The sequence below is a fragment of the Typopeltis vanoorti genome, chromosome 1, assembly GCF_054136105.1.
Source record: "Typopeltis vanoorti isolate ZY-2024b chromosome 1, IOZ_Tvanoo_1.0, whole genome shotgun sequence".
Taxonomy (NCBI): domain Eukaryota; kingdom Metazoa; phylum Arthropoda; class Arachnida; order Uropygi; family Thelyphonidae; genus Typopeltis; species Typopeltis vanoorti.
Genome location: NC_143549.1, coordinates 103,203,601 through 103,225,603, shown reverse-complemented (window position 1 = coordinate 103,225,603; position 22,003 = coordinate 103,203,601). Strand labels below are relative to the sequence as shown.

General features: G+C 35.3%; 1 protein-coding gene across 1 annotated transcript; it reads right to left on the bottom strand.

Moving 5' to 3' along the window:
* Positions 1–1,369: 1,369 nt before the first annotated feature.
* LOC150110265 (uncharacterized) lies at positions 1,370–21,229 on the bottom strand. Its single transcript, XM_090398738.1, has 2 exons — positions 20,422–21,229; positions 1,370–6,579 (listed from the first exon to the last, which is right to left on the bottom strand). Exons 1-2 carry the CDS (start codon positions 20,495–20,497, stop codon positions 5,588–5,590), a joined length of 1,068 nt encoding a protein of 355 aa, XP_090254864.1. The 5' UTR covers positions 20,498–21,229; the 3' UTR covers positions 1,370–5,587.
* Between the last annotated feature and the right edge of the window lie 774 nt (positions 21,230–22,003).

Below are 22,003 nucleotides of genomic sequence, written 5' to 3'. Positions count from 1 at the left end.
CGACCGAATCGTTCCCCACCCCCTTCCAAAGATGGGATTACTAGGGCTCTATAGGATTTCCCCTAATGGGAATCGTGCTAATGAGTGGATTTGGGGATAGCAGCTGCAACTTGGTCTTTTCTTAACGATCATGCATTCATAATCTTCTGTACAACCATATCTGTCTTAAATGACTCGCGGATAGGAAACGCATGTGTTTCGGCAAGTTGGTGTGTGTGTGTGTGTGTGTGTGTGTGTGTGTGTGTGTGTGTGTGTGTGTGTGTGTGTGTGTGTAAGCGCATGCGAGTGGCTCGTGGCGCTCTTCTCTGTCATAAATGCCTGCATATCCTCCTAGCAAAGGAAATTACACAAATTCCACAAACATCTCGAGAAATGGGAGTCGCAAACCGTTGAGACACGGTCCGTGTATGTTTCTATTTTCGTATCTGGGAAAGACTAGCGGTAATGGCCAGCCACTGATAGAGGCTGTGGGAGGAGGGAACACTTGCATCAACTGTGAGGGAGACAGAGAAAGAAAGAAAGATACAAAGAAAAAGAAATACAGCTGGTTTTCAAGGTGGGGGGAGGAGTAAAGGACTCCCATTAACGATTTTACTGATTCTAATAATGAGCTGAAGGTTACCTCAATGTGATTGTTAACCGGATATCAATGGCATTTGGCGGAAATGATGCAATAATGAAACAACAATGGATGCAAAGGATGGATCTTATAGGTTGGGAGACAAGATTTTTATCTTCTGAAATGTTATTTTCAAATAAGGACTTCCGTTTTAATCTGAACTTAGTAAAAATTGAATGAATACTGACAATTTTTGTCACTACTGCTAAAAATAATATTTTGAAGTATATTTAGGCGTACGAGATTCGAATAAATCTAAAGTTTTTTGTTTGTTTGTTTTGTTTTCATTACTGCTATTAATGCATTTAAAAACATGCAACACTATAGATATATATACAGAATGTTTGTTTTGCTTATATGTCTATGAGTTTTTGCATTTGACAAAAGATTTTTTTTTAAATCTAGTGAATGATAAAATTACAAGTGTTTGTACGGGAGGAATGTCAGAGATATCCAAAAGATAAAAATCCTGTCATCTAACTTCTAAGATGAGTTTTACTTCAACTCGGTTGAAAATTGCTTACAGGAAAAAAGAATCCTGGTATCCTTCATAGGATTCTAGAATATGTTTTTTTTTTTAACTACGAAGCATGCGTCCTACCAACGGCGCCACTGAGACGTCTATTTGGCAACTATTACAACACTCGATCATTCCTTAAACTTCCTGACAAAATAAAAAAAAAGTCTATAATTATCTCTGCATGTGGTATACTATTGATGTTAATAAACATTACAAGCATAGGCTAATTCCAAAACTCTTTATTTTGCATAATATTGCATGTTGCATATTCTGATACAAAAAAATGCAAATGAAAAGGAAGGCATTCTGTACACACAAAAAAATTCTCTCTCTCTCTCTCATGCACTCTTTCTCTCTCTCTGGCATGCGCAACATTCATGTACTATACCATTGACTATTTGGACTAACAATACAGGCACTTCTTCACTGGATAGTTAAATATAGTAACCGGACCTTGGAACTAAAGATACTGTAATTTTTAGAACATTCATCAGCAGGCATGAACCCTTTGTCTTACACAAAAACTCAATCCTACAACATCTTCCTTGTTATTTGAACCTTTTGGTAGCACTTTGGAGACCGACCATTTGACGCACGCACTCGTTAATTTTGACATCTGCTATGTTTGCGAGTTGCCAACTAAACGCATCTCTAGAATGCAAAAACACGTGGTCTTCCAAATTGTTACCAATACAAGGCAGTCATCCGCGTATAGCACATTATTACATTGTTAGAAGGAATAAAAACATCACAACTAAAAGTGGATTTTATTTAATAAAAAAAAAAGCAAAAAAAAACCATTATTGACTTGATATATCAACATGAATATATTTTCAAAAAAAGAAATTTTTTTTTTTTAATTTAGAAGTTTTGAAATTTAATTATGATAGAAATATTATTTTATTACAATAAAAACAAAATATCGTCATTGTCCGGATCCGTAATCCTTATGATTTTGTAAACCCACTTTGTGTTGGTGATGCAATTGTCAACAGCACTTTATAAAGTCATAAGGAAGAAACAGGACTAAACAAATGATTACAAATAAATAAAATAAATTAATTAAATATAAAATTCACACCACAAAACAAAGGACAACATAATATAAAAGAAAGCTGAATAGCTTAGTATTATTATTTTTGATATTTAAGCATCGGCCAAAAAATGTGAATTATTTTAACCAGGGGTGACTGGAATGAGCAGCATTGCGGATGCTTTGCATATGAAAAACTGATGAAGATATACGCTCTGTGGCCAAAGAATCAAAATAACATATTTGATGGTTAAAATTCGAGAAAACTTTAATTATTTTTCCCAGAATTCTCTTAATTATTAGCCATAATAATAGTCCTATTGGGCAATAGAATCAAGTAAATACATATTGTTTTTCAAAATAGAAAATTTTGTGAATTTTCTTTTTAAGAAAACTGTTGTCATGACTGCAATCTCTCTCTCTCTCTCTCTCTCTCTCTCTTTCTCTCTCCAAATATCACTGAATAAATCGGTCACATGATGGACTGTGCATATAGTGTCATATTTCAGTCACTGGATTATTACGTTACTGTATAATTCATTCTCTTGAATTTCTCATTCCTATACGGAAAACAAAATTAAATAAACAATTATGAATATTATCATACCGTAAAATGCATTCAATTACAAGCAGGATAATTTTAATGTTTAATTAAAATTTAAAAAATTGATTAAAATATTTAATTAATTTTTTAAAAAAATAAAGAGCTCATTAATCTCAAAATTCAATAGCAGATGACATCAGTTTTATCAACACATACACACATATAAATATATCTTCAAAAACACGCGCACACACACACACACATCTTAAATATTATATTGCAAAGCTTTCCATAGGCTCTCTCTATTAATTTTAAAAAATTAAAAATCTCAAAACAAACACAGCCAGAGATTTTTCTTCTTTTTTTATACACAAATACTATATCAATATTGATATAAAAGTATAAAAATTAACTCTAACATCACCAGAAAAGTTATCCTTAGGTAAGGACAGAACTTGCTAAGGCACATCATGAAGGCCTACCTGGGATTTTTTTTGAAGGCAAGTTAATCAACAGCTCGCTTAACTGCAAGTTCTAAAGGCACATTTAGGATAACATATTGAAAAAACACAACAGGATTTCGCGCGCAGTTCTGAATTCGATTCGGGTCCCTTTGTTTCGCAAGATATGCTAAAGCAATAAACAAGTTATCAACATGGATTTTAAGTACAGCAAAGAATGCAGTCAAATATCGTACAAAAAATATAATGTTATGTTTCGTCTTCAAACTTGTTTTCCCCACCCATCCCCCCTCTTCCAATGTTTTCATTTGAGCATTTTTTAAGACGGACTAGGTTAGGAGAGAACGGAGAAAGTTTGGAATATGATGTTTTTCTAGTTATGTTGACGACGACATGAAATACTAGATTTTTCAGCTGCTTTGTGGCTTTTTTTTAACGAATCTGAAGGAAGAACATAGTTCGCTAAGATTTACTATGAATGTATTTCGTTTATTGTTAAAGGCGTATAGTTTGCATTTTAAGTTACATTAGAAATCCGACCATAGGCTTATAATAACGTTGATGCTACTTTTAGTTAGTGTCTAGACTAGTGGGACAAATTTTACTTTGTCATTGTGAGGTACGCTTAAACTATCATGGGATCTAGTCAGCCTCACCTCAACTGTTTTTTTGTTGTTTTTTTTTGAAAGATTTGATTACCCGGATGTTGCCACTTTCTATCAAGAAAGTCTAATAAAATCCACATTTATCTGAAGTGTTCAAATGAGTTAAAATATATTTCTTTTAATTGCACTAAACCATAAAAGTGTCAGCTTATGTTTATAATAGATACAGGGAAGTGAGAGAATGAATAAGCCCACTTTTTTTTTTTTTTGGCCGACACTCTAGAGATACAAGAAGCGAATGTGAAGCGTTCTTTGTCTGTTTGCTATTTATAGCCCGCAGACTCCGATGACAAGATGTGTAAAGACCGTCGCCAAATAACAATAAAAAAAAAAAATGCCGACGAGGCACATTTGCAGTAATAATCGTCTCTTCTCTTTCTCCTGAACGTAGCCAAAACGAAAGGAAAGAAGAAAAGACAAGTAATAAAATTAACTATTCTTTTTTTTTTCCTTGTAAACAAGACATGGGATTGAACAAGTGGCCGAAACCATTCAGAGGAATGACTTGTGACATAAGTAATGTGTTGGAATGGATGTGACCATTCTGTACACACACAAAGAAGAAAAATAGTGAAAAAAAAAAAAAAAAGCTCTTCCCTAGGATACTTGGTCCAAAGTAGCAGCATTGGTATAAATCTTTATACGAGAGATGGCAAAATTAATTAAAATAAACCAGTTTAGTATTACATCGGATAACATATAGAAATACTAGTGTGTGTGTGTGTGTGTGTGAGAGAGAGAGAGAGAGAGAGAGAGAGAGAGAGAGAGATTGTTGGGTTCGTCATCACAATATTATTATCACGTTCATCTTCCATTTAAGGCAACAATGAAATATTGTCGTCATAACCTTATCGTTGTTTTCCTTCTTAATTGTTTAAATGACATTGTTGCCATTCTGAAATTTCATCCAACCCCCTATCATTCCAAAAGGGTGTTATTATAACCTTGTTTCTTTTATTATTAGATATTTAAAAAAATGAATCATGATATAATAAGCAGGTTTTTTTAACTGTTATTTTAATATCTTCTTGCCATCACTGCATATAATCTGACTTGCCGCTATAAATCATTATGCAACATGTACCGGACATGTTAACACTAATTGCTGTAAAAGCAAACTGAAGAAGTAGGGGAGGGGAAAGAAGTATACGTCGTACGTCATTGAATACGTCATTAGAATCCATGAATGACACGTCCCCTCTTTGCGAGATTATTTCACAATGATTGTCATAACAGTTAGATTTTCCCGCTCTTTAATTTATTGCAAATCATCAAGTAACAAATTTTTCAGTAGATTAAACCTTGAGAACCTCAAATATTATTAAAAAATTATTGATCATATTTATCTCCACCATATATCTATAGCTATATATATTTTTTTGTTTGTTTTACGTGCTAAATATTATTGTATAGCGATCTGCTATAGACTATCAGTCGTGTTATTAGTGGTGGCGTGTGGTGCAGTGTATCCACTCACACAGAATTACGAAATCGACGGTCAGAATTAATATATAAATTGTTGATGATCACATAAGGCTGTGACCGTACGTGGATTCCACTAAAAAATTAATTAGGCTTTGCCATTAAAATCGTTCTTCCAGGTTAATAAAATGGAAATCATGGCTAATATGAGGGGAGTCACCAAAACTGGAAATTGTAATGGATGGAAGTAGACAATGGCGAGAGGAATGATTGATGCCTCTCCTGATAATCTCAAAAACCTTCGAGAGCTTGTTTTCCGTTGTCTAAGCTTGAATTTCAACGGGTGAACTTATTGGAGCCAATACAGGATGGATTCGAGGTGTCGTCCTCTGACGTTCCTGTTGTCGATGTAGTCTCATACAGGAAGATTCCTCGTGTTTGTAGAGATAACTCTTCAGAGCGAAGGCTTTTCCGCAACGTTGACACACGTACGGCTTGGTGGTAGAATGGGTCTGGATGTGTGCTCGGAGATTCGATTTGTCGGCGAAAGCCTTGTTGCAGATGGGACATTTGAAGGGCTTCTCTCCGGTGTGGGTGCGGATGTGTCCCTGGAGCAACCACGGTCTGCTGAAGCACTTGCCACAGTAAGGACACTGACAACCTTGACTGTGGGTGCGCACGTGCATACTGTAAGCCGGCATGGAGACGTAGACCTTGTCGCAATGAGGACACTTGCGCGCCTTCTTGTCCGTGACGCTGCGGTGAGTCTGTCGGTGGCGAGCCAGATTGCTGGAGGTGCTGTACCTCTTGCCGCACTCCGGACACACGTGGGTGTCCTGTGAGGTCAGAATTAGACCTCCCGTACTGCCGGAATCGCCGGCGAATGTCTGTTCGCACACAGCCGACGGAAGACCGATCGTCGGCGTTTGCACCAGGTGCCTGATGACGGTAATGAGAGCGGAGTGAGGAAGCGATGATGACGCGCTTCCCGAAGCGATTGGCACGTAATGGCTAGACACGGCTTGCAACTGAGAGGTCAGATTCCGACGGACGCTTTCCCGGGATGCATAGAAGTCTTCTTTATCTTCGCTTCTTGCGCGAGGTACTGTTAATCCCAGAGGTTGAAGCTGCTCTTCTTGTTCGTAGCGAAGACACGGAGTGTGTAGACCTTCTGGAGTATAATCGGGACCACGAGATATGTTTGCAGGCGATTGAGGGCTGGCTGGTTTTAGTGGGAGTGTTGAATGAGTGTCTGTCTGCTCATCCTCTTCTGTAGGCCCTTCGGCTGTACTGACCCGACGTTCAGGACTATTCTCTGAAAGTTAAAAGGAAACCAACTGTTGCATTAAATAATACATTTTAGTAGCATTTAATTAACTACGATTAATGTATAATCATTATATTTTAGTATGTACATAGTAGTTTTTTTTTCTCTTTCAGACAAAGATCAGCAATAAGAATTATTTCAGGCAATTAATTCATGTTTTTATTAATTGAATTTTATTGCCTGATTTTCAACAAAATACATCTTAATCAGATTACTGAAATTTACCTGAATATGAAAATTACAAATGATCTATTGCGGGTTTCATTATTTTGTTGCTCTTTTGTTATTTCTTTTCTTATAAATCAAGCCAGCAATGTAGATTTCAAGAATCAAATAAAGCCAGTTAATGTAGATTTCAACAATTAAATGAAGTCAATAATGTCGATTTCAATAATCAAATAAAGCTAGTCAATGTAGATTTCAACAAGCAAATGAAACCAGTAATGTAGATTTCAACAATCAAATGAAGCCATTGATGTAGATTTCAACAATCAAATTAAGCTGGTAATGTAGATTTCAACAATCAAGTTTTAACGACTGAAGTTGCAGTTTTCAAAAACTGTTTTGTTTTAATTTTTTTCTGCCTTTTTTTTTTAATAAATTTTATAGCCATCTTTCCAACATTTAAAATTTTAAATATACACGTTTTCTTCAATCTCTCCTCTCTTTACTAATTAATACAAACAAATTTTATTACAAAATAATTTATCTTTAAACGTGATATATTTATTTCAGTTCTTTCTTTTGACTCTCATTTTACTCGGCTAGGTAGTTTTCTGGTAGTAGAACGTCCTGTTTAAACTCCCACATCTGGTGAGGGGGGGGGGTAAGGAAATGAGAAACACGGTAGGTGTGACATTACCACTCCATTAATCTCGTACGAACTGAAGCCTTATTTATAGTAATGCACGCATGAATTTACTTCATTTGTTACTCCGTGCTAAAAACCGACGCAAGATCCCCTTGAGTAATGATCAATGCATTGCTAAAGATGGAACGTGAATTTCTTTCCGTTAGGTGGTGCTCAGTGTGTTGCTTGATACTATTCTGGTAGGTTATTTTCGTATATAAAATATCTCCGTCGCCTATTTTTAAGCACCCTCTGAGATTGGCTATGAAATGTAAGGTGTTTTCAACACTTCGCGTATTTTTTAACGACAATTTCAGAGTTCAATAACGTTGAAAAGTCAGTGCCATTTGATTTTTTTCTTCGCAGATGATCACAAAAAGTATTCTTTCTTTTACGTTTTGTATAAACAAAAAGTTCTCATTTAGTAATAAACTGAAAATTTTTAAATGAGGTTTGTCTTTTACGTTTTCATCATAGTTTCGCAAATGGTGAGGTTTCCCTTACATAATAGTTGTATTTGAGTATAATATGTACCCAAATTTTAAACTAGTGCAGAATATGCAATAAAAGTAGGATGAAATTTTTACCGTAACTGCTATCTTAATTTTGAACATGAACTTTGAGTCCCATAGTAGTTATTTCACTTATGCCCTTACGTCATAAGACAGATATGGCGAAACACTTGTTGTTTCCATAACAATAGTTTGTTCTCGAGTCTACCACATGACAAAATAAAGTAGTCGATGTAGTCAATTAGTGAGTATACTCACCACTATCTCGAAGCATTCTACCAGTCCAGATTTCACAGATATCAGTACCATACTTTTCAGGCCCTTTGCGCCAAAGCCTTATTTTTTTTTTATATTTTTTTATGTGAATCCATCTACGAAAGGCTATAAACCTAACGTATATTAGTACCTAATGTATATTAGTACTTTAATATATATATATATATATATATATATATATTAAAGTAACTGATATAATCACAATATAATCGTGGGGAATATGTAGAATAATGTGTAAGTTACATGGTTCTACCTCAATTGCTTAATGATGATTATCACAACTTTACAGCACATCCTCGTATATAACCAGTTTTTTTTTCTTATTAAAAAGTACAGTGGCCCATTTAGCCTAATTTTCCTATGAAAATTCAAACCACTTTTTTCTACTAAAGACCAAGTACGTCTTTTTATTATTTTTTTGGAATAAGATTTCAAAAACGAGAAAAAAAATCTTGAAGTACCATTTTTCAACTTGCTGTTCTCTGTCAAATGGAAAACGTTTAAAGAAAAAAAAAGAGAGAGAAAACGCCAGAAAACGCCTTATACCGATTTGATATAACTTCATTCTCCCTGCAAAGATTGAGATTAAAATTATGGAATTGAGACGTAGTTTGAAGTATTCTAGTCGAAGTAGGAAGTCATACAAAATTTAGCGATGACAGGTTCAACTGTGCTGGGATACCAGACAAACAAACAGACATTCGCCTTTCCCTATGAGATCTTCTATATTAAATGTTATGGTAATCCATAGAGTAGGTTGAGGGATGCAGCGCGACAAGGCATATTCTTTCTCATTCTACTGAATACTTCCCCTGGGATAAAAAAAAGAGGTTAAAAAATTAACACGTGTGTTGCCAGATGTCCAACAGATATACAACAATAAAAGACGAAAGGCACTCAGAGAGAGAGAGAATCACTAACATTCCCACACCTATCATTAACATTCCATCCTCTGTCCCCCAGGTTTCTGCTTTACTCCCTTTGTCTATCAGAGCAGAGAATCAAATGCACAGTTGAACTCATCACTGTAACTGAAGATATAAAATCTCGACTATGTAGCATTGCTCTCTTCTTGATCATATTTCTTTCCTAAGTGAAATTTCTGCAGTATCATTAAGCATCCCATAAGCTGTTTTTCATCATTCGGTTCTTCTGTTACGCAAAGAATTCACTTTCTTACATCTCACGCAAAGTTGAAGCTAAAGAACGAGCTTGAATCCTTCAAAAGTTCAATGTATACAAAGAGGCCTTGGACTGCTATCTGCGGAGCTCATTAAAACGAATAACAAAAGATGGTTCCAAGTAGCAGACCTTCCCGAATTGGACGCAGGTGTCCAGACGGTGAAATTGGCGACGTGGATAAAAAAAAAAAAAAAAAAAAAAAAAACGAGTCGTTTGCACCCTTGCTCTAAATTTGTTTCATTAGCAACTTTGCTCTTTTGTCTACTGCTCCAAATTCTCGCTAAAGCGCACTCCTACAGTATCCTATTGTTCTTCTTCTTCTTCCACTTACCTATCCGAATCAGATAAAGCATAACGTTTGCTAATTACTTAAAGAGAAAGAAAATCCGAAAATAACCTGTAACCGTTTCTGTATATTTTCACACACTGTCAAGTTTCCATACCTTTAAACGTTCAACTCTGAAGCATTTACGACTTTGATCTTAAAACACGCCAACCGATAAAGTGAGCGCAAACGAAACATTCCGATATTTAATTAATTGACGTCACAATTTTAAAAGGTTAACTGCCAGCAGTGACACACCCGAGTAAGCACTAGAATTTTATGACAAGATACAAGGCACGTCCTTGACAAGGACCAGAAATACCAGGGCACATTCATAAGAACTCACAAAGCGTCTCTGGGTGGTTTACAAAACTGCAAGGAAATGGAGTTTTATGTTCTGACAGTTTTTTTAATCTGTTCGTGTTAAATTAGTCTTATGGATGGTTTAGCACAGGTTTAATCAACTTATATCTTCGTTATCCCTTTTAACTCTATACACACACACACACACACGCGCGCGCGCGCGCGCGCATCAAAAAAGGGCTCTGCTGAAGCAAATATAGAGTACGATCGTAAACTAGATGGAAATGCAATTTAATTATCCTGGGATTTCAGATCCCAGGATAATTAAATTGCACTTACCTAGTTTACGACCACACCCTTGCTTTTCTTATCCTCTGTTTACATTATCAGTAAAGAGCAACCTCCATAGCCATTTCCTTAAAAATGCATTCTTGAATCTGGTAAAATGAACAAAACATTCCTTGGAGAAAAATGAAATAGATGATTGCACGATAAAGTTGGTGGATTACACACCTCTTGTATGGAAAGATACAGATTGGAGTTGATGGTAAAAAAAAAACTAAAATAAAAATAAATACTTAAAATGTTTTTTCCAGTGTAGTTGAGTTAGGCGAGCTCAGATGGCATCATATTTCTCCATAAATGTATGTTGTTGTTGTTTTTTCTTCCTTTTACAAACGGTCATATTGACAGTGACCTTAAAAACCATTCATTTGGTAGACATAGCACTTTTCATAATCTTAAGTTGCCTTCATATTATTCCAGCAAACTACAACCGCATTGAAAGGGTATCTACACGAAAAATATGAGAACAACAATCTTTCATCAGGGTGGCTAACATCCTGCAATACTCAAGTCTCTCTCTCTCTCTCTCTCTCACACACACACACACACACGCGCGCGCGCGTCATCTATTGCATATTTCATCACAAATACTGATTCTAGTAAGTTAACCTATTCTATCTATAGACAGTCCGTATTGCAGAAGGTACAAAGAACATCCACTTATCTTTATATTCACTCAAAAGAGTCTTGTTACTGACTAAATACGATGATAGAACAAAGTGGAGACACTTGTAATATCACACCTCGATATCGGCACTTCTCTGTAAGTGATTCTACCGGAAATCTTGCGTTTAACTATAAGTATCTATTGGTTACAATGAAACACTGTGCTATATTTACTTACTGGTGTCACTGCCTTTTATTATAAAGGCAGTGACAGCTTCGTAGTGTATTCCGCTAATCACGACACATTTGATCTTCTGTCGGAAAGATCTAATTTCGAATCCCCGTCTAGAAGGCGAGGAACGTTTATAAGGGCTTTTCAAGCGCAGGTGAGTTAACCAGTCTCGTGCGGTAAGTGTTTTTTTTTTTTTTTGTTTGTTTTTTTGTTTTGTTTTTTCGGGGAAATCAGGCTTCACATTCCCAAAAATAGGCATCGAAACAGGATAAAAGATGCAACTACAGCAGACATAATACATTGGATTCATAGTTTCGTTAGCTGATTCGGCTAATTTAAACTCGTTTTTAAAATCAACTTTGAGGTTCCAATAACGTACAAAGTGGAAGTCGAAGCAAGCATCAATTTTACACTTCCACTTCTAAAAACATGTCAAAACTTGACAGTGTTACATTAGCTTTGGCGCTGCTTGCTAGAAAAAAGGAGTTGTGAGTATTTAATTCATAAGTATCACATATTTATAAGCAAAATTTTTTTGGTTGTTACTTTCATTCATATGGACAAGGAACTAATGAAGTTGTTTCAACAATGATAGCTTGGATAAACTAAGATAGCTTGACTAAGATAATTGGATAGATTAAGATAGCTAACCCAGTTCTTCCAATTCATCTAGAGACCAAACAGGAAACTTTGTCCGAGCCTGAAATAGAGTTGTAGCTCTGCCAGTATAGAATATACCCTTTGTTTAGAAAGACTTGGGTCCGAATCCTGGCTAGGAGACGAAGAACCTCTTTTAAACTGAAATGTGTCAGTTGATATGGTATGGAGGTGGTAGGGTTTTCTTCGAGCCTCCGTAGCTCAGTCGGAATAGACGAAGCCCTTTGGTAGGAAAGGCCTGGGCTCGATTCCCGTCCAAGTCGTGAGGAACCTCTACCTGGTCTCTTTCTACTAAAGGTGATTAGCCGGTCTCATACGGAGGTAGGGGTTTCTTTCACCAGGAAACTCGGATTTTTTGTTCCTCAGACAAACCGGCCAGTAGAATACACGCAATTTACAGACAAGAATACTTGGAAGCGTTGGGATAATCCTCGTATTATGGTTAAGAAATCCAAGGATACTTGGAAGGCTATGGGTGCTTAAGTGCCTGTTAATGCCACTGGAAGAAGAAGAAGAAGAAGAAGAAGAAAAAGAAGGCTTTTTCTTCATTGAAACCCAGGATTTTCATCTCGCAAACCGGTCAGAAGTACACGCTCAATTAACAGATGTAATACACTTGTCTCATAGCCGTGGATGCTTCGACTGTAATTCCAAATAATAAATAACCAAAGAACGATTGTGGACTTCAAAAATAGACACTGTGTCAATCCGTAGATTCAAATTTATTCATCTAGAGTATATCATCTGTACCTCACTTAAGAATTTAAAAGATGCAGTCAAAGTGTAGCCAGATTAAAGACAAATCTAAGTATTTAACACATAAAAAGAACACTCTTATTTGAGAGTCAACTCAAAGATTGAAGCAATGTCCACTATCATGTAATGCGATGAAAGTGTGATGCCAAAAAATAATAAATAATGCTTAGTAATTTAAGGAATCTGAGGATTGCTCATTGTATAATTAAACCTTAATGAGACACGAAGTCTGTATGGTGAAGTTTCGGAGATAGAGAGTGTGGTAATGATATGTAAGAGTACAGAACTTGAACAGACCAAACACTATATGCGAATGTTTATGTGTGTGCATGTGCGTGTAACACAACAAGGGGATGAGAGAGTAGAAGAGTCGTCTGACTCAATAAAAAACACGATGATTGTCGAGTGTTGATAGCATTACTCCGTCTTTATGCTTTATCTGATGTGACCCAAAGGTCATCGGTAACGGGGTCAGCGACGACAGATATATCTTAGTCGTCACTCCGCTTTTCCTTAACGTGCGCCGATTCATTAAGCCTTGCTGCCTATGTCAGTAAGAGAGAGAGAGAGAGAGAGAGAGAAAGTTGGTTGGGGAGACAGCGTGTTTCACTTGCGCGAGAACGCGTAAACATTGGCGATGAAGGGCCGCATGGTGGGTGTTGGAGCGCACAAAGACAGTCAGTGTGTCACCGCGAGAGCGCGCCACGAGATAATACGCCAACTTAATCACCCAATCTGATTTATATTAAGTTTTTGTGACCCCTTATTCAAACTTCACACTTCTCCGGATTTGTCGGCGAAAATTTGATACAGCAGTCGCGTGCCGATACCCCTTTCTTCCCCCCCCCCCTCTCTCTCTCCACTACCCTCCCTCAGTGTTCGTTTGCTGTCGTAAGATCATGGATAGAACTAAATGAGCGCAGTGGGGGCCACACGTTGACTGGAAGTAGCTGTGACCATCGGTGAATGGAAGTGCTTGTGACAGAGGTGTAGCCTGTTAAAGGAGAAGATGGATCACTGTTGTACGGAGAAATCTTCCTGGAATGATTCACCGATAGGATTAAGTATCATGGGAATAGAAGAGTAGAGAAAGAAAGGAAGAAAAAAAAATAAAGAAATTAGTAGAGGAGACGGCACATTCGCACGTGTGCATTGGTGTACTTTTTTTTTTTTTCATTCTTCTGTTACTTTAATTGGAAATGTACTTTTCAAAGGTCCACAAATTACTTGTAAGGAGATTTAGGAAGGTTTCACTATCGGAGTGATAGTAAGAGAATGCACACCTTGTCTGTCTGTCGTGTCTTCCATCTATCGCTTAACAAAGTTTGCTTAATAAATTCAAGGATAAAGAACAACAAAAAAAGAAGAAGAAGTAAAAAGAACATCAACAACAAAAAAATAGAAATCCAAAAACAACCAACCGTGAAATCGGTTGGTTGTTTTTGGATTTACGGCTGAAACAATTCAGGCTATGAGACCAGTGGATTATGTCTTGCTTATTGCGCATGTCCTTATGTCCAGTTTGTCTATTGTGAAGGATGGAAACACGAATTTTCGGGAGGAAAATTCGTGTTTTTAAAAATGATATAACACATCTATGGCTCATTTTCACATTACACGTAGCACACATTCTTTTATTTAAATACAAATAAATAAATGAAAATTTTATGTACTGTGATTACCAATCATGCCATTATTTTCTATTAATGTATTGGATCTGCATCTATTTTTCAAAGTTCTGTTGCTTTCTTTTAAACAATTGCTTCCACATCAATGTTAAATTTGAACTATTATAATTGCCCATTGGGTTATTTTAGGATGAACTGTTTTTGAAATTTACAGATTTTTGAAACAAAACTTTATTACACACTCTGTTTAAGTGAATTGTAATCCATTTAGGGAAAAATAAAACAGCTATGGGAAGTCATAATTTCATTTCGACACTGTTTACAACAGGAAGTTATAATGAGTGTCGAAGAAGGTCACGTGTCTATCCAGGAAGTTGGATGAGTATTTAAGTCGTTTCTGCAACTCTCTAATGCAGTATAATAAAATATAAGATACAAAATATATTTCTTACTTATGCAGATTTTCTTAGGATGCAGAAAAACATATTCCTAGTAAAGTAATATTAAAAATCATCTCTCTCTCTCTCTCTCTCTCTCTCTCTCTCTCTCTCTCTCTCTCTCTACAGTTAGCCTAAAATTTTCAAATTAACACTAAAATTCGGACTGCACGACTGAAAGAAAATAAATAAATCGCTGAAACGATTATAAAAATCCAAATATCAGAGTGATAAAATTAGAAAGCATTTGAGGATTTTTAACTTGATTGTACTTAAAAGATTATCTAATTAATATATATTATTGGATATGGTTCTTTAGCACAAGCACTAGAAAGAAGCAAAAAAGATGTTCACTTGTAGAAAATGCTCGTGAAGTAAATTTTCTTATTTTCCTCTGAACTGAAGTTCATTCTCTATAAGCATTGGATCAGGGTTGTGGGCATGGTCTAGACGTAGGTATGATCTAGTACCACTTGATCACTTCGTTTCAGGATTAGGTGGTCAATGTGTTTAGGACAATAACATAGTATTAAAAAAAAGAGAAATGTAATATATAAAATTTTAAAAAAATTATACATTTTTAACATTTTACAAGCATCAGTGATATTTCTCTCTAAAACGTTTTGTTTGTTGTTGTTGACCAAGACACAGTCGTGACGTCATGCTACCATGTTTCCATGACAACAATAGATTCTACTTGTGCATAGTAATCGGTGTATATTTCTACTGTACTCGGAAAGATGTGCTGAATAAATAATTTGCTTTTTTTTTAAATAAATTACTTCATCAAAAAGAGAACTGATTACAGTCATGCATGCTGAAGGGTAGTTATACGTTGGCACTCTGGGCGCACTCAAAAAAAAAAAAAAAAAAAAAGAAAAGAAAAACCATAAATGATACTATGTATTAGAATAACATATCTTTTTAAAATATATATAATTTATTGCATTGCAATTTAAATTGTTCCATATAATATTACTAAGAAAGTTACGCAGAAGTACATCAATATTTTTGTAAAGCTAGTCACAGTGAACGTTTCCTAAGTTGAAAACTGGTTACACCATCCATTCATTGGTGCATAGTAAGAGATAGCGATGACTAGGCTTGATTAACTTCTTTTCCTGCTTACATCCTGTTATTTTTACTCCAGGTTTGATAATGGGGTTTTTGTTTATCTCCTACCCTATTACACCATAAATAAAGATGACAAATATATAACCGAGAAGTCAACGCAGAAAAAGCATATAACGTGGAAGAGCCAGAAGAAATCATATGCCGCAAGTCCTCAAAATAATTCCGGGAATTGGAACTCCTCTCCTCTCTCTCTCTCTCTCTCTCTCTCTCTAAATTATCTTTTTTCTTCTATCTAACGAAAGCAAGTCGGAATAATAATTTATATTTTATAAGCAAGTAACCCTCCTGATGAATGGGGATTTTTTTATGTGACTACACTCGACAAATTAAAAAAAATCAACACGATATCGGTTGGCCGAATGAACTGTTGTTTCTTTTTCCAACTGATAACCTGTCGGGTCGAATCCCATTGTGGTATGATGAATATCTTTAGATGGTAGATGAATTTCATCTTCCAAGATAAGACTTCCTACTTATTGGAGACTTAAAGTGGCTTGGGAAAAAAATTCACAGATTTTTCCTAGCGGAGAGTCTCCGGATTATTTATCCTTAAGACGCCTGCGCTGCTAATGTGTTATAGGTTTACAACCCATGGGTAGGATTCATCTTAAAATATTGCTCATCATATTGGTGAAACTTCCTTATGAATTCTGTAACCATGATTACTCTAAAATTGTATATTCACGCAAGTAAGAGGGTGGGGGAGTTTCTGATTCTGTATAAAGGAAATTCAATGGTAGCGTAACATTGTACAAAGGAGAAGCAAAATAGAGGCGAATAGAGATTCGAGCTAGAATGTTTATTCGAACTCGAAATAGGGTCCCAATTTTATGACAATTTTCAGTGCTGTTTAGTAACTGGTGTGTGTGTGTGTGTGTGTATATATATATATATATATATATATATATAGTGTAACTATAAATTATTTTTTATTTTTTGGAATAACTTTTAATTTCTTCTTATATCAAAGAAATTCTCCTATTCTCCCATTTCCTACTTCCTACGATGTGTGTTATTCAAAACGATTGCCAAAAGTGTTCTATTTGGGAGGATATCACTTCCAAAAAAAAAAGTCATATAATGAGAATGATGAGGATATTAAGTATTCGTCATGATTTAGCAAAAACGCTTTTTACGTTCTTAAAGAAAATTATATATGTATACTAGAAAATAAAATACTTTCCTGGAAGGAAAAATGGTGTTCGCTGTACTGTGTATTTGCAAGAAATAGAGGAAGAAAAAAAACAATCACCAGTTTTCGTTATATATATTTCCATCAATGCTAGTAATATTTTCAGTTGTAGTTAAAAGTAACAATTTTCCATATTATAAAACAACGAATTGAGGCTGAAATTGAAATAATCTTGATCACTTTGAGTGTTATATCTCGTCTTTCCCTCAGGGCATATCTCCATGTAAGACGCCATTTCCTACTTCCTAAGATGTGTTGGAGATCAGTTTTATGTATATGTGTATTTTATTATATTAATCATGTAAAACTGTTCAATTAAAATGTTCACTAAAACTTAAAGGGGAAAATAAACTAAAACTAAAGAAAACTTAAATGCTTAGCTCAGTGATTTCAAATATATTTTTGATATCCATTCACTGCTTTTGTCACAAACAAATCGACACATGAGTTCAAGCAATTTTCGCTGAACTGTAAATATTATATAAAATATATATATAAAAAATTATACATTTATTTTTATATTGACCAGCTTTTATGGCTGATAAATAGTCAGAGTCTACTCCGCAATCTCTCTCTCTCTCTCTCTCTCTCTCTCTCTCTCTCTCTCTCTCTCTCTCTCTCTCTCTCTCTCTAAAAATTCATTGAGCGCATGCGTGCCAATGACACCAATGTTTTTCATGAATAGCCGTATTCATTGCTGGATTAAGGGGTCACTTATTTCAAAACAGTGCACACCCTCAAATCATAGATACAGTGGTAAGTGATCTGGATGTTCGTTCATAAATTACTTAGCAGTATTGGAGGGGGAGAGTTATGGTTCGTGACAGTTTGTAGTAAATAGGACATGAGGGATCTAAAAATATGTTACGTCACAGAAATACCAACAGCTCCTTGTTTTAGTTTTAATTTCTCTCTCTCTCTCTCTCTCTCTCTCTCTCTCTCTCTCTCTCTATATATATATATATATATATATATATATATATATATATATATATATATATAATATATATATATATATATATATATATGTATATATATATATATGTATATATATATATATATATTAATTATATATATATTAATTATATATATATATATATATATATATTAAAACAAAAAATTACGTGTGAGAGCTTTGATCTTTATCTGACTGACTAGATTTAAAGGTCAGATGCTAATAAATTCTTAGAATCAAAAACAATGCATTAAGACGTAAAATTGAAAACATAAGTATAATAAACAAATAAAGATATATATTCACAATAATAATCTATGAGAAATCTTTTACTTTATATTTATCACTTAAAAAGATTGGTTCCCCTTAAAACTAACAGCCCTCAGCATCTCTAAAAATCAAAGCTCAGCCATATGTGTTGAAATAAGTTTAAAAACAAAGTCTGGTAAGTACTGCTTATGAAGAAAATAAAGATGACAACAACATAATCTTTACAATTGACGATACTTTCCAACTCAAGACTCAAGAATTTATAGAAATTGCTTATTATACAATAAGCAATTTCTATAAATTATGACGAGGATTATACGATCAAGAAATAACATTTCGTTTTTTATGAGATTTATTTGAAACAGCGAAGGGCTCTCCTGTTTAGAATATTGTTCACATGGAATTGATTTGAGACAAATTGTAATAGAGGAAAGGGACGGGTCAAAATCTTAAAAATGACAATGCTTAGTTTTATCTACGAGTTTTCTTCAAGTGCTTGTACGCTTTCCACAGAAATAGGTAATCTGATTACAAAGATCTGTAGTTAAATATAAAATCTGTAATACCTACTGTTGAACACTTTTGTAGTATCCTAAGTGAAAATCAGCATCGCTTAAAATTCCTAATTATAGTCCTTTAAGGACTGACTTAAAGGGGCGAAGCAAGAATGCTTTTCATCTTCCCCGTTATCTGTAGAGGACAGTGTAGGGATAAGGTGCTATTGAGCTATTAAAGCTCTGATCATGGGAGGAGAGTAACAGCAATAGCCGAGCCTCAGTTAGAACTTCATTGGCTACAGCATTGCCATCCGTTACCATCCAAGGGTATTAATCATTAATCACTGCATCTCGCGGTCGATTCTATTTTTTTTCAAAATTCCTAATTAAAATGCATTTTCAAAATATATTTAAATTTTATTTAAAATAAAACTTGGTAGATTAAAAGAATCAAATTTTAAATAAGAATCAAAGCTGTATTATATTGTTTATATTATTATATACTTAATTTTGTGTTAAAAATTAAATATTCATTTGCGCTTGTAATAATGATAATCTTGATCACGTGTCTATACTGTCTGCACAATATTAAAAACGTCTATTGTTTTTTCTCTTTCTCGATCAATGTCTTTCCACTTTCCAGTTTTTAAAGAAATTATTATCACTCTTACTAGTATTCATTAAGTATACATTTTTTTAGTTTAGTTTCAAAACGAATTTAAATGTCTCATTCATCATCAGCATTGCTCATTGCCATCTTTATTCTCCCCATCTGGAACTTCTGTTTCATTTTGGACACGTTTTTATTTATGTTTTTAAACTATTTATTGACAAGGAATAATATTTTTAAAAAAGATCAAAATAATAAGATTAAATATAACTAAATGGAAAAAGTATATTATTTTGATTAAATTCACAGCTGCAGATATCAGAATCACGTATCAAAGTGAATTGTTGAACAAATCCATGGCTTCATCTCATAGCCATTCCGATGCAATACTGCCTAATCCAATTATCAATTGAAATTAACGCTTTAAGTAAACATCAAATGTTTCATTCAAAATAAAATGAATACAAAAAAAAAATATAAATAAATGAATATTCGATAGGATGTCACAAATGTTTAACATGGACATTGCATTAGAGTTGATAGAAAACACGCGACTTTGCTGTTTTCAAGAAGCAAGACATTTGTTAAAGTGACAGTTTTTCTCTAAGGAATTACTTCGTGGTCTTAGTTATCCCTATATATTGCTGTAAATTCGTATGGGAATATATCTTTACAGTTTCATTGAAATGTATTAATATTTGTGTACTAATGTGGGAGTCCTCCGGAGTATAAGAATCTTGGGACCATCTATCAATATACAACATATTGAAAAGTCTCCATTTCTCCATCTTCTGAAACATCTATTCTAGAGATGGAGAGAGAGAGAGAGAGAGAGAGAGAGAGAGAGAAAGAGAGAGAGAGAGAGCAAAATAGCATCACGAGCAAAGATTCATCTGATCATGCTCGAATGCCAACTTTTTCTACTTTGAGCTACCTAACTAATAGTAAGGAACATTTTAAAGAAAGAAAAGGCACTGATAATGTTGTAATACAAAATTAATTATTGAAATAAACATGTGATATTTCTCTTTAATAAAACATATAAAAAAAACAGATCAGTTACCTCTGGAATTCTGAATGTCCTCATATTCGACAGCAGAATTATAACGTTTGTTTGTAATCAGGAAGGCTCGAGGCATTATGTCACATGTGAACTCTTCTTCTTAGTACACACACACCCTCCCTCTCTCTCTCTCTCGCCCTCCTCTCTTTTTCTCTCGTTCTCTCTCTCTCTCCCTTACTCTTTCCTTCGTTCACACTGTCTAGGAGATGGACGGAAGTAGAATACTGACCGGCGTCTTCACGAGGTGGCTTGCGTCTGAGGGTGGTGTGGAGGAACGTGCGGGAGCGCAAGCCAGGAGAGGGATGCTAGCCTGCCGGAGAGTCTCGGATTTCGGTAACAGATGTCCTAGCCTTCGGAGACGCTTGATCAGTGAATGTTTCTTGTCCCTGAAATTGTAGTGGGGTTGGCTTGTCGTTGTTTTTTTCTGTTTCTTTTTTTTTTAATTTTATGACGAACAAGTGGTAATTTGGTCGAGTCAACACACGAAATTACAATAACGGATCCGTCACTCCATAAAGACACATCGAATGTAGAAACTCTTTAGATCTTCACTTCGATTCAAAATTTCCCCCTTTTTTTCAACTTTCGGAGTCTTTCTAATGTTTGCGGATAAAGAAATATTTGTTGCACACGATGGTAATTGAAATTTGGTTGGCTGCACGATGGAAGGCTTCTGCGATAGTGGTTACTGTTAGCTACTCGGGAAAGGTGCCAAGAATTGAGAGACAAGTGGTTCAATCAAAGGACTAGAAATACCCACTAGGGGATTGCAGACGTAGATGCAAGCCAGCTTACGTACACCGAGTGATTAGCTTTAACAGGGGAGACCGGTGGGATGATGCTGATAGTGGCCTCCAGCCAATCCCTGGCATCCCTGACTGGCAGGATGCTTGGATGGTAAAAATAGTTGCTAATATATATAGTCCAGCTGGCCTGTGCGTTCACCGTAGGAGATGAGACTGCAGTACGTGCATGTGTGTGTGTGTGTGTGTGTGTGTGTGTGTGTGTGTGTGTGTGTGTGTGTGTGTGTGTGTGTGTGTGTGTGCGTGTGTTGTTGTTGGGATGACTCTTACTGCTAACCCGGCGCTGACGTTTGAGACATTAGGGGATGTCTACCCACTTACCTCCATCTAACTACGCAGGGGAGGAAAGAGAGAGTGAGAAAGAATAGATTTTATAGGTGTGTGTGTGTGTGTGTGTGTGTGTGTGTGTGTGTGTGTGTGTGTGTGTGTGTGTGTGTGTGTGTGTGTGTGTGTGTGTGTGAGAGAGAGAGAGAGAGAGAGAGAGAGAGTACGATTCGTTGTCCTTGGATCCTTGTGTCAAAGTCTTTTTGGCCCAGTTTATGCTATCTTTTGAAAATGTTGACATTTCTATCATATTACTAATTGGACAAGTTATAAAACTGTAAATAAAAAAGTGAAAATTTCATTTGAGACAAGTACTATCGTACTTATGAATGTAAATAGAATAAATGCAATGTAACAACAGTTGGGATCAAAGTAAGGTATGTATTTGGATAGTGTTAAATAAGTAAGAAAACTTTGAGCACCTCACACAGTTTGAAAGATGAAATAGCAAACCT